The sequence below is a fragment of the Amborella trichopoda genome, chromosome 12 (assembly GCF_054954075.1).
Source record: "Amborella trichopoda isolate Santa Cruz 75 chromosome 12, AtrichopodaSantaCruz75HAP2 v2.0, whole genome shotgun sequence".
Taxonomy (NCBI): domain Eukaryota; kingdom Viridiplantae; phylum Streptophyta; class Magnoliopsida; order Amborellales; family Amborellaceae; genus Amborella; species Amborella trichopoda.
In genome coordinates, this window is record NC_142347.1 from 39,862,682 (window position 1) to 39,876,349 (window position 13,668).

General features: G+C 38.8%; 1 protein-coding gene across 2 annotated transcripts; it reads left to right on the forward strand.

Moving 5' to 3' along the window:
• Positions 1 to 689: 689 nt before the first annotated feature.
• EMB2001 (P-loop containing nucleoside triphosphate hydrolases superfamily protein) lies at positions 690 to 5,077 on the forward strand. Of its 2 annotated transcripts, none has more exons than XM_006857042.4 (4): positions 690 to 1,634; positions 2,784 to 2,853; positions 4,195 to 4,357; positions 4,696 to 5,077. In XM_006857042.4, exons 1-4 carry the CDS (start codon positions 1,148 to 1,150, stop codon positions 4,903 to 4,905), a joined length of 930 nt encoding a protein of 309 aa, XP_006857104.1. In that variant the 5' UTR covers positions 690 to 1,147; the 3' UTR covers positions 4,906 to 5,077. The 2 variants fall into 2 exon arrangements, with proteins under 2 accessions (XP_006857104.1, XP_020530822.1); XM_020675163.2 differs by lacking the exon at positions 690 to 1,634 and adding an exon at positions 1,838 to 2,002.
• Positions 5,078 to 13,668: the final 8,591 nt, after the last annotated feature.

A 13,668-nucleotide genomic window follows, 5' to 3' on the forward strand; every position in this document is an offset into this window, starting at 1 on the left:
TAAAATCTGTTTCTACTATTTTTCAAAAAATAGTACAGATCTTATGGATTCATGAACACTTGAAAATAGACAATCTAAGTAATATATTACAATATAAATAAGAATGGAAGGTAGTATATGAGTTGGGGAACGCATTTCTATATGTTACAATATAAATGAGAATGGAAGGTAGTATCTGTAAGATGGATGTAAAGTTGTGGTCCTCCTAAAAGAATAAAATGTAACTATTCCAAAAATTTCTCCAAAAAGGTGTCTTTTTAGATTTGGATGAAGTTTCTAGGTGACCTAGGCTCTATGAAAACAAAAAAAAGCCTCACCTCATATCCTCATTCGAAAAGCACTTTTGCCCATAAAAATATCCATAATGGCTCAAAAATCATTTTCAACTCTACAAATAATTTTGAAACTCACACTTATTTTTAGGGAGAGATGGACGGCCTAAATTATTTGCTATAGTATACACAACTTTTGCAGCCTGAAATTCTAATTTTTTTCCATGGCCATAATGTTCAGGCCGAGATGATCGATATGAAGGTTTTCAATGCTTGAATTGCAATTTTTGATGAGTTATAAGGCGAGGGTTTACTTCTTTTGATAGGACTGAAGCCTATCAAACCATTTTCCTTTAGATTTTAACTTTTTTTTTTTTAAACATATTGATGATCTGCAAGTTAGAGGCCAAATATATCTAAAAACTTAGGTCCAAATTCCATTGAAAAAATTGATCAAAAAGAGATGACGCACATTTACATGTGAGACCTAGGGCTCATAGAAACCTTGTTCAAACGAGAGGCCCCATCAAAACTAGTTTCGACTAAACTTCTACCTAGGTACTTGATCTACACTATTTTTAAAGTTTAAAATTTTATAATTAAAGATACAAATAAAATTTTAGGCCAACATAAATATTTTTTTTACTAAAACAACATTATTCAAGATTATTTGAGGGTGCACCTTACTTTGATTCTTTTGGGCCTCAGCCTTATACAAACCACATCCTCTTCCAAATGAGAAGCAGCAAACACAATACGGCGTCTTCTCCTTGTATGATAGAAGCTCGTCGTAACACCAGTGAGGACAGTAGAACATAATCAACCACCTCTCTCTCTCTGAAACCACCTCTCTCTCTCTCTGAAAAACGTCAGATATGCTACTCCGATGCTCCTTCACAAGACCCCATCACCTCTCGTGGCTTTTCTCTCCTCCCCCATTGAACCACCACCTCTCCTCCTCCCTCTGTCTCTCTAGCAGATGGCGACTCTTCTCAATCCAAGCCTCCTCAACCTCAATCTCTTCCTCTTCCTCCTCTTCAAGCTCTGCATCCTCACCTCCAAAACCCTCGAAAGAAACCCTAAACTTCGTGAAAAGAGCTCTCTTTGTTCCACCTGGAGTAGAGACAGACAACGTTTCGGAGGAAATGGTTCTTCCTGGTTCGAATATAGTGATTGGGCCTTATGCCGGTGACGCTCAGATAAAGCAGGTGGATTTTGTGAAGAGCAGTAGCAGGCCTCGTGATTGCCCCAAAGATGGTTTACCCGAGTTTGCGATTCTTGGTCGATCGAATGTCGGGAAATCATCTCTCATCAATGCCCTAGTTCGAAAGAAGGAAGTGGCCCTAACTTCCAAGAAACCGGGTCAGTAAGCGTGTGATTATTCTGTGTCTTTTTGGTAGAGTTTCCCTAACCATTTCATGTGGTATTTGTCTTTCCTTTTGTGTCTGTAATTCCACCCATTTTTTTCACTATTTACCCATATGCTTTTCCCATTAACCAAATTATTGAGCCGTTAAAAATTGATTGACAATAACAAAAAGAAAAAGAAAAAAAAGAAGGCATCTACCTGCCCAAAAGGAATTGAGAAATTGGTTTAAAACTTGTGATTCTCCTGAATACAATTAGATCGATCCAACAGGTTGACCTCTAGCTTTAACTGGTTTCTAAGAATTCGAGCTTTAATGGGTGAAGGGAATAAGGGACTGATTCTAGGCCTTGTTCCATGTCCAGTAAGTTGACCGATTGTTCAGTTCTGGTCCTTTCAGCACTGTTCTGAACTTACTGATATAGCTCCGAAGTGGCCATAAATCATTACAGTGGAAATTGAAGCAGTTATCCATAAACTCCATTTCATCCTGTACCTCAATTGTGTTTTTTATTTTTTTTCCTGGAGTTTTGGGCAAATTCAACTACTTTCTTTTGGTTCAGTAGAAACGAAATTAGGGATAATATGTTGCTATGCTGCTTACCACATAATGATTTTTCATTCATTGTCTCTGAAGCAGAGGGTATTTGGAACTGATTTGTTGATTATCCATAAATAGGCTTCATTTCTGATAACATGTCTTAATTTCCTTTATCTAAAATTTTAGATAGAAGTGGTAAGCGAGTTGTTAATCATTTCCTTCTGCTTATATTTTGTGTCTAAACATGGGTCAGAAATGTGTGGAAGACAACATCAGTGATATACACGCACTCGAACATTGATATTATTGTGCCATTACAGCTTTTGTCTTATCAGCTCGTATTCTAAGTTAGACAAACTTTTCCAGGACTCTGGTCCAACCTTATGTTTTGAATTTTCTTAAGTCAAATACAGGTCACCTCTTTTCAGATTTTTGGATTCTCTCTCCATAATGATAATTCGTAATTATGGAATGCCAATCATATTAATTGTACTTGTGATTTTTGGAGAATGCAATTATTTAATCGGGGTATTCTATGCCTATTACATTGGCCTTGCTTCAGGAATGTTCAGATTTTCTTATTTAGTATTTAATTATTTTGCAGGGAAGACTCAACTTATAAATCACTTTCTGATCAACAAAAGTTGGTACATTGTGGATTTGCCTGGTTACGGGTGGGTCTTGCTTCTTTCCTTTGTTGTACCTTGCACATATTATTTTACCTCTATATCTAGCGCACATATATATGGACATATGCATGTAACTTGATGAGTTGCTGCTTGCTCATGCGGTTGTGATGTTTTGGTGCATATATATTAAATGTACAACATCATACACATGTTCAAATATATACTTATTGTAATGTAAATATGCACCGTTGTCCTCTTTGTTGAAATGAAAGCAAATAGGCCTTAGTTCGGCATAGGTTTCCAACACCCTCCTACTACTCTGGACATCAGCCAGAATAGCTGAGAACGAGCGAGGCCTTCTTCAAAAGAGGTCAAGTTTTTGGAGGGAGAGATGTCATTCTCTCAATGTATATCTTGTAAAGAAACAATGTCATTTAAAAGTAGAGTATCCACAAGCACATCTTCCTACCTTCAGGTTTTGAACCACGTCGACCCTCGGAGAATGGGTCATGCTCTTACTGCAAGTTACTTATTCAATTTAAACTTCTAAAACTATGGCTCTTCCATGAAAATGTGATGCAACTAAAAGCTTATATCATCAGCATCATTATCATCCGAGCCTTATCCCAACTATTTGGGGTTGGCTACATATAACGTTGGATCAGGAGCAAAAACTTATATTAAACTATAAAATAAAGGTGGGAGCTTATAGTAATACACTAAAGCCCTACACATTCAGGAGTTTTAGAGTTGAATATCTTGGTCTGCCATTCTCCTCTATCAGGGCCCATAACTTCAGTGACGCTATAAGTCCTCATATCTTTTCTCACTAATCCAGAGGAGTCTGTCAATTAGCAAATTTTGGAACCCAAGGCTTTATATTGGTTCCTTTTTGTTGGATGATTCTTGTGAATCATATTGACACAATAATTATGAACTCAGAAACCTCACTAGTAGCTTCTTGAGCATCATGTAGTGCATATTTTAGGAATTGACGTACGTGAGAAGCGCCTTGATATCCTTGCGATAATGTTCTGAAAGCCCTGAACTTGAAACAATGATGTATTTCTTTCTTTTCATTTGAGAATGTAAAGGCATTGCTAGTTGAACAAGAACCTGACAGAGTGATAAGGTCTATGGACTGAGAATAAGTATTTTATATAAAAACTTTAATTCCAGTTCTGTTCAGGGTATCAAACCATCATGTGTTTCTACTGAGGGGAATGTTCTATCAAATATGATAAACATGGTTGTGCATTATTGGGAATTTCATAATGAATTAATGCATGAAATTAGTTCCTGTTTTTCTGAAAGTAAGGTCTCACTACTTTCGAGAAATCATTTTAAATTTTCCATGTCTTGATGTGAAGCCATTTCTGGACACAGGTTTGCAAATGCACCCGAAGCTGCTCGAATGGACTGGTCATCCTTCACCAAGGGCTACTTTCTCAACAGGGAAACTCTTGTTGCAGTCTTGCTTCTTGTTGATGCCAGTATTCCTCCTCAAAAGATTGATCTGGACTGTGCTAATTGGCTCGGACGCAATAATGTACAATAACTCTCAAAATTAACTTTTTATGCTTTCATTTTTAACCTTGTTCTCGTTTGGGATTGGGCATGACAGCTTTTTTATCCCTCTGCCCGGCCATCCATCAGCATGATGAAGGATAGTAATTTAACAACTTGCAGGACTTTTCCTTCTTTCCATTTTGTTGTTTATTTGATTACTATTTTGGGTGTCTAAGCTGGACATGTATTGGACCCATATCGTTTTCTACACTCTACTGTTTAAATAAGGGGAAGGCGTACTGTTCACAAAACTGACATACTAAATGTCAAATTAGTTGACATTCTTGTGATGTCTAAGAGAGTTTCTTTTTCGTACAGATCCCATTGACTTACGTATTCACGAAATGTGATAAGAAGAAGTCAGGTAAAGGGAAGCGGCCTGATGAGAACATCAAAGATTTTCAGGAGTTTATCAAGAAATCTTATCGGGAGCCTCCACCATGGATCATGACCAGCAGCTTCACAGGCTTAGGAAGGGATGAACTTTTGTTGCATATGTCACAGTTGAGGAACTATTGGGATAATTAGCGGTTCTTCAACCAATTTCATGGGTACCTGCAATTTTCCTTTGGCCCGATAGTGCATAATGGCTAAGCCCGACTCTGTATATATCCAATTTGGATTGAAGTACTGTTTCCTAGAGAGGAAAATGTATTCTTGTAAAAGATTTTGTCATGTTATGATGAATTGGTTTTATTCATTTGAGCGTTAATGTTTTATATAGATAGTTTATATAGATAGGGTTATTTTTCGATACACTACTCTAATATTAGAGTGAACTTAGAATTTCCTATGTAATTTTCAGTTAAAAACTACTCCAAAAGTCAATTTCAATTTTAAAAGATTCTTTTCGCTTTTTGGATTATCATTGAATTTAAAGAAGTGATTTAAAATGATAAAAATGCCCTTTTCTTTTAAATTTTGAACAAGTTATCGTTAATGTAATTTTTGAATTTATAAGGGCATACGGTCAAAATTTCTAGACTAGGAAATTCTAAAATTAAGGTGGTGTATCTTAGAATATCGACATACTTATGTATACGCTATAAAAATTATTTATTCTTACCAATGTTTTAAAAAATGGATCGTTGTCCTGGATCGGTCTCCCCAAAAACCCACTTGGATCGGTGAATCGGCGATCCGAATCGGAAATCGGTCCAATTAAGCTTTAAAAAAAATCCAAAAAAATAATTAAAATTCATTATAAATATTGTTTTTTAGGAATCTAATAAGAAATAGGGGTACTACATTATTATTTCATTTTTTTTAATCAATTTGCGAATATTGAGATGTTCTTTTCTGTTTGAACTTATGTTAATCATTAAATTTGTATTACATAAAAGAAAAATCATAGAATCATCATGGATAAAATATATAATTATACATGGATTACAATAAAGAATGGATTAAATCGATGAAAAAAAGGCCCCTAAAATTTCGAATTATTTTATTATTTCTTTTTATTTTTTTTATGACATTATTTTCTTCTTTTTATTTTTTTTAGAAGATAAATTGTTTTTTGACAAGAAATGCTTGTTGTATTATCTCTTATTTTAATTTTTATTTTTTTATTTTTTTGATGATATTATTTTTTTCCTTTTATTTTTTTTGGACGATAAAAAAAAAAAAAAATTTCCCCTTTTTTTATGACATTATTTACTTCCTCTTTATTTTTTTCATGATATTATTTTATTTCTTTATATTATTTTTTTTCCTTTTATTTTTTTGATGATATTATTTTTTTCCTTTTAGTTTTTGGGAAGATAAAAATAAAATATTTTTTTCTTTTTTTTTATGACATCATTTTCTCCCTCTTTAATTTTTTTTTTATGACATTATTTTTTCCCTTTATATTATTTTTTATGACATTTATTTAAGACAAAAGTAAAACACATTTTTTTTTTTTTACATTATTTAACAAAATAAAAACTGCTTTTTTTTATGATATTTGACAAAAGGAAAATGTTAACACTATGAAATCATAGAATCATCATGGATAAAATATATAATCATACATGGACTACAATAAAGAATGGATTAAATCGATGAAAAAAATGCCACTAAAATATGGAATTATTGTATTATCTTTTATTTTATTTTTTCCTTTTATTTATTTGATGACATTATTTTCTTCCTTTTATTTTTTTTAGAAGATAAAATGTTTTTTTGACAAGAAATGCTTGTTGTATTATTTTTTATTTTAATTTTTTTGATGATATTATTTTTTTCCTTTTATTTTTTTTGGAAGTTAAAAATAAAACTTTTTTTTTCTTTTGTTTATGACATTATTTTCTTCCTCTTTTTTTTTTTTTTTCATGACATTATTTTCTTCCTTTATATTACTTTTTTCCTTTTATTTTTTTGATGATATTATTTTTTGTCCTTTAGTTTTTCGGGAAGATAAAAATAAAACATATATGTTTCTTTTTTTTTTAGAGCATCAAGCAGCGCAACCCGGTTCTACGTCCGAAGTGATCGTCCAAGGAGGAACAAAGCTTTACCCCACTCCCCTTTTTGATAATAAGGCAGAAAGCCCTGACCCGACATTCATTAGTTTCGAATGAAGAATGAAGAGTGCCCAGCCCCTCTTTTTTCTTTTCTAAGATCCAAGATTTTGAAGTTGGTAAAGACCTACCCCTTGTTTCAGTCAGAATTAGTCCCTCGGACCCCGGGACATTGGCTTTCGCCAACAGTGAACCATTAAGGATCGCATCCCGTGCATGTTCTACATTATAGCCAGCAACTGATTCAGCTTCCGCTTCTAGGAGATCAGATGGAGCTCAATTAGTTTCTGCTAGACGAGGAATGAGGAACATGACCAATACGGGGAACAAGGGAATACCGGACCATATCTGCTTTTGCGCCATGGCATTCTCACTTGAATTACGGGAACCTACACGTGTTAGTACAGTATACCGGGGTCCCCGATCAAGACCACACGTGCAAGTTTCCCTGCATGTGGCTCGTCCATGCTTGTTTTCCGAGGCGCTGCCAGTGACTCAGCATGGGAGAAGGGGGCGGAACTGAAGACGAAAGTGTTCAGGGCATTGTTCGGGCAGCGCCTATCAAGCAAAGCTTTCTTGAAGAGGCTGGGCTGGTTCCTTTTCGGTGCCCGGCTCGCCCTTATTTAGATGTTGAGGCAAGGCAAACCCAAGGAAAGTATAGCTAGCTCCATCTCGGCCGGCATCCAGCTCTTGGGGGGTGGGGTCCTGGAGCGAACTACTCATATGCAGTGTTGCCCCCACCCAAGGGCATTTGGTTGGTGAGGAGCTACGGTCCGGTGGTTGACAAGCCATTTCGAGGGGGCGGCTGGATTGGAGTGCTTTCATCAAATGATGCATGTGGGCTGCTCGGTGGCCCGATTCGGCCTGGTCGGTAAGATTTTTTAATAGAGACTAATGCTAATATATATCAATGTTAGCTAGCAGGGGTGGGCTTTCCTCTGGTAGTTCCATTGTGGCCTGACCCCGTCTCATCTTGAAAAGGCAAGACTTGTAGCCAGCCATATTAGCTCCACATGAGACCCTTTTTCTATTGACTAAAAAGGCACTCATCAGTCAGCTTGACCCCCTTCCTATTCAGCTTTGCCGCCTATTTAGAGAATAGGTCCCATTCAAGTGGCTCGACTTTCCCAAATGCCCACCACGCACGACCCCATAAATAGGAATGATTTATGCGCTGTGCCCCTCTCTAGATAAGTAGAATAGGTGCGCCATCACCTGCAACCCTTTCCTCTGCCAGGCACTTCCATGAAATTCAAACGGGTGGCATCGTTGTATGCTCGACATTTGTTGCCCTGGTGTATATCTCGGAGTACTCCTATGGCCGATTTGTCACCCATACATTCTTGGCCCCGTCTCGTGCCCCCCTTACGGCAGCAGGGCTTAGTCAGTTATTCTTGCAGTTCATATAAGAGGACCGCCACTTCTCTGAAAGCATGGTTCTTGCCTCCCTCCTTGGAGCTCGTCCATTCATTGGGTGATCCCTTGCTCTCACGTTCGAGTGTTTTCTCGTCGTTTAGGCCGGTGAGTGGCATTTCTGCTCATTGCAGCCACCTCCAGGCTTCTTTGCACCTGGATAGTACCAAGACCCTTGTGCCCCGGACTGCCTGCCTGAAGCCCGCTCTAGGAACCACAACTCCAAATGAGCCTTGCGACAAGATGCAAACATTCCCCATGCTGCGGTTCCCTCTGGTCCATTCTCAGGTCGGGTTAGGGGAACATCCGAGCGATTGCCTTCGTGAATCCAAACGCGCTCTCACAAGGGGCACAATAAGAATAGGACCAGTAGAGACTTCATAAGGGACCATTTGAGCTGCAGATCGTAATGCTCCTAGAGAGGCATATTTCGAATATAGAGGAGTTCATGTTCCCAACAATCAACGAGAAGATCATAGCCCCACCCGGTCCTCTGTGAACCATACGAGCACATCCTCCGTCACCCCCCCCACCGAGCTTACGGCTCTATACCCCAACCCAACTTGCTCCGACCTCGGGTCCTCCCTTTCTATTCCTCGGTAAGCCGGCTTCTACAGCACAACCCTCCTTGGTCTATTCAGGACCCAAGGTCTGGAGTTGAGTGAAAGGATGTATGATTAGGTGCGTGACCAATTGACGAGGTTTCTTCCTCCTGTTCGGATGCGGGCCCCCCTTCTGCGACAGGTGGTTCGGGTGAGGTACTCAAAGACTTATCATTGAGATTAATACGGCCTCTTAATCACGTTTATGGCTTGATACTTATAGGGGTCCCCCATCTGCACGCAAATCTTTGAGTAGCTTTCTCAAAAACCTGCATTTTTTTTTTATGGTCGGTTTCTTCCAGGATAGTTCTCCAATGATTGCAGAGACCACATCAGGAGTGGATGGGAAATCTTCCATGTTCAACCGGCGATACCGTACTTGCTCCTCTATTAAGTGATTTACCTCTTGATAAATCAAGTCCTCGATCTCTCGTATTTCCTGTGCATCTTTTTCTACTAAGATCAACCAGATCGTTTTCGGATCCCTTTCATTAATAGGGTCAAGTGGTTGCGGCTCATGGCCTCCCATCCGTGGATTCTGGAGATTGGGATTTTGCCCCCCCGCTTGATCGGGATCCTGATGGGCCCAGCCACTAATGGTGGAGCCTCTGCCCTTGGTGGGTGATTGAGATCCAGATCTAACCTAGGGTGTGCTTCCATGGGCATTCTCTACAGCCATTACGCCAAGCACTCAGCCTTTCGTAGAGCTTGAAGACTTTCTTACCACGTCATAATCAAGACCTTCGAGTTGGCGGGATATCCCCGTAGAGCACCCTCCTGATGGATTAGACTGAAGATGTTCCCATAGAGGGAAAACTGTACTGTTCGCACAAAGCTCACTGAACTTGTCGTGTCGCTCGGTCCTTCACACAAATTGGAAGACGATTTTGTCTACAGATTGGGAGACCATACCCTTACTTAAGAGCTATCTATACAACCTTTGTGGTCTCCGCAGCTTTTGATGGCCTCGACGGCGTTGGGCCGTTCACTCTTTTGAGCATCATACGAACCAATGGCATCATGGAGTGGGATTACACATGATCCTTCAGTCACAATGACCACCTCGACTTCGAATAAAGCTCCGCCGCCCGTTACCGCAAAGTTGATGAAGCTTAATCGGAAGAAAAAGCTCCCTTCGGCTGAAAAAACCAAAGGCGACTCGAGTCTTGGCTTTGAACACATGTTGGATTCCGAGCCGTCGGATGCAAGTTCTTTAGGAACTGGCTTTTCCATCTTTCTTAGGCCAGTTGCAAAGCTGAGATGATCGAATATTGGGCATCATGCCCGGGGGAAAAGCTACATCCAGTACCAGACCAATGATTTGAGCGATACGTCCCACACTTTTTTCCGCAAGTGTAGAAGCCTCGAAACCAGAACCAGAAGTAGTAGGATTGATTCTCATAAAAAAAGTGAAATATGCTCACGAATATTACCGAATAAAAAATGTCCCATAGCAAGTTTATCGGTTAATTCAGTAAGAAATGGGAGTTCTCGCTCGATTTAGTTGGTACTATCTAATTGAATCCGATTCAATCGCTTACTGATTCAATGAATGAATTTGAATTTTCAAGTTCAACCAACCTTTCCTTTCTTCGAGATATCGAGTAGACGAATAAAAATCATGACAAAGTCTTTACTTTTATTTATTTGCATCTATTTTCTTTTATAGACAATCCCATCTAGTCATATTCATATATATAATTTGAACCCGAACTCCCTTTCTGATTCATTATTTCTACCTCATTGGTCGTTGTCCCCTATTTCAGCTTATTGATTTTCGCCTATTCCTGTTTGATTGTCTATCTTTTCATGTATGAATTCTATTTATTTCTACACATACGATTTACATATACAACATATATCACTGTCAAGAGTCAATTTGTTATGTTATTATTTGAAACTAAAATAAAAAACGAAAAAATAGACAGGGGTCAGGAGGTCAAGTAGGAACTTGAAAAACAAGGATTGGGTTGCACCATACATATGAAACAATATACAAGAATGATGTCTTTGGCGAAGCAATGTAGTCCAATAACGGACCTTCTTTTAATTAGTTGATAGTTTCTATTAGTATTAGTTGAGAATTTTGTGAAAGAATTTTGTGAAAGATTTCATTCACGCCTAATCCATGTCGAATAGACCCTGTCCTTGTGGGAATTCTTAATTCATGAGTTGTAGGGAGGGACTTATGTCACAAAAAATAGAGACGAAAGCAAGTGTTGCGTTCAAAGATGGTGTTAAATATTACAGATTTACTGAGGAGACTCCGTACTATGAAACCCTAGCTACTGATATCTTGGCAGCATTCTGAGTAACTCCTCAACCTGGAGTTCCACCTGAGGAAGCAGGAGCTGCCGAATCTTCCACTGGTACATGGACAACTGTGTGGACCGATGGACTTACTAGCCTTGAGCGTTACAAAGGTCGATGCTACCACATCGAACCCGTTGCTGGGGAATAAAATCAATATATTGCTTATGTAGCTTATAATTTGGACCTTTTTGAGGAAGGTTCTGTTACTAACATGTTTACTTCCATCATAGGTAATGTATTGGGGTTCAAAGCCCTACGAGCTCTGCGTCTAGAGGGTCTATGAATTCCTCCTGCTTATTCCAAAACTTTCCAAGGCCCACCTCATGGCATCCAAATCGAGAGAGATAAATTGAACAAGTAGGGCCGTCCCCTATTAAGATGTACTATTAAACCAAAATTGGGGTTATCTGCCAAAACCTACGGTTGAGCGGTTTATGAATATCTCCGTGGGGGACTTTCTTTTACCAAGGATGATGAGAATGTGAACTCCCAACCATTTATGAGAGGAACCGTTTCTTATTTTGTGCCGAAGCTCTTTATAATGCACAGGCAGAAACAGGTGAAATAAAAGGACATTACTTGAATGCTACTGTAGGTACATGCGAAGAAATGATCAAAAGGGCCGTATTTGCCGGAGAATTGGGAGTTCCTATCATAATGCATGACTACTTAACAGGAGGATTGATTGCAAATACTAGTTTGGCCCATTATTGCTGAGACAATGGCCTACTACTTCACATTCATCACGCGATGCATGCAGTTATTGATAGACAAAGGAATCATGGTATGCACTTTCTTGTAATAGATACCAAATTATCAATCTTTGAAATAGGCATTAAAGTGGTGGATCTTTTAACTCCTTATCGTCGTGGAGGAAAAATCGAGCTATTCGGGGGAGCCAGAGTGGGTAAAAAAGTACTCATCATGGAATTGATTAATAACATTGCCAAAGCTCACGGAGGTGTATCTGTATTTGGCGGAGTAGGAGAACGTACTTGTGAAGGAAATGATCTTTACATGGAAATGAAGGAATCCGGAGTGATTAATGAACAAAATATTGTAAAATCAAAAGTCGCTCTAGTCTATGGTCAGATGAATGAACCACTGGAAGCTCGTATGAGAGTTGGTTTAATTGCCATAACAATGGCAGAATATTTATGTGATGTTAATGTACTTCTATTTATTGACAATATCTCTCGCTTCATTCAAGCAGGATCAGAAGGCTCTGCCTTATTAGGTAGAATGCCTTCTGCCGTGGGTTATCAACCTACCCTTAGTATAGAAATAGGTTCTTTGCAAGAAAGAATTACTTCTACTAAAGAGGGATCCATAACTTCCATTCAAGCAGTTTATGTACCTGTAGACGATTCCTACCACGACATTTGCACATTTAGATGCTACTACCGTACTATCAAGAGGATTAGCCGCCAAAGGTATCTATCCAGCAGTAGATCCTTTAGATTCAACATTAACTATGCTCCAACCTCAGATCGTTGGTGAGGAACATTATGAAACTGTGCAAAGAGTTAAGCAAACTTTACAATGCTACAAAGAACTTCAAGACATTATAGTTATTCTTGGACCAGATGAATTATTTGAAGAGGATCGTTTAACGATAGCAAGAGCACAAAAAATTGCGCGTTTCTTACCTTCTTCGTAGTAGAGGTATTTAACTGTTCTCCAGAAAAATATGTTGGTTTCGCAGAAACAATTAGGGGGTTGAAACTTCTCCTTTCTGGAGAATTAGATGGTCTTCCTGAACAGGCTTTTTATCTGGTAGGAAACATCGATGAAGCTACCGGGAAGGCTATTAACTTAGACGTAGAGAGAAAATTAAATAATTGACCCTAAATCTTTGTGTATTGACTCCTCATCGAATCATTTGGGATTCAGAAGTGAAAGAAATTTTTTTATCCACTAATAGTGGCCAAATTGGTGTATTACCAAACCACGTGCCTATTGCAACAACTATAGATATAGGTATTCTAAAAAGACACCTAAGCAGTTATGAATGGTGTCGATGTCCTTGGGTGCAGGACGGAGTCACCCTTCCTTCAGAAATAAAGTAGTAGTAGGGTAAACTTGCCTATACCTATAATAAAGCCATAGCCATTGCTCAGGCTGCTTCAAAGGTAAAGATATTAGCCGACTAGCTTACCGACGGACGAGAACTCCATGAGGATAGGATCTCCTAACCTAGTAGATCACTTGAGGTTTTGAAGACCTAGATCAAAGTCTATGAGTTACAGATTCCAAAGAACAAGCACAGGGTGGCTGCCTGCCCCTTGTTAGAAGTGAGGAGTGCTTGGTTAACAAATTCTTCCTCATGTATTGGCCCTGGTACACAGGGACAGGCAGTGAGCCGCTAAAGTGGTAACCGTAGAGGTGTTGAGCCTAATTCAAACCCACCCGTGGTCACTGTGCTTGGGGATGAGACGGGAACAACTAGCCCATTCGTC

What these genes read in the sequence shown, in the direction of transcription:
- EMB2001 (XM_006857042.4), top strand. Translation starts at nt 1,148, where the DNA reads ATGCTACTCCGATGCTCCTTCACAAGACCCCATCACCTCTCGTGGCTT. An exon ending in GTGGATTTGCCTGGTTACGG is followed by an intron (nt 2,854 to 4,194) that starts GTGGGTCTTGCT and finishes TTCTGGACACAG; the next exon opens with GTTTGCAAATGCACCCGAAG. An exon ending in ATTGGCTCGGACGCAATAAT is followed by an intron (nt 4,358 to 4,695) that starts GTACAATAACTC and finishes TTTTTCGTACAG; the next exon opens with ATCCCATTGACTTACGTATT.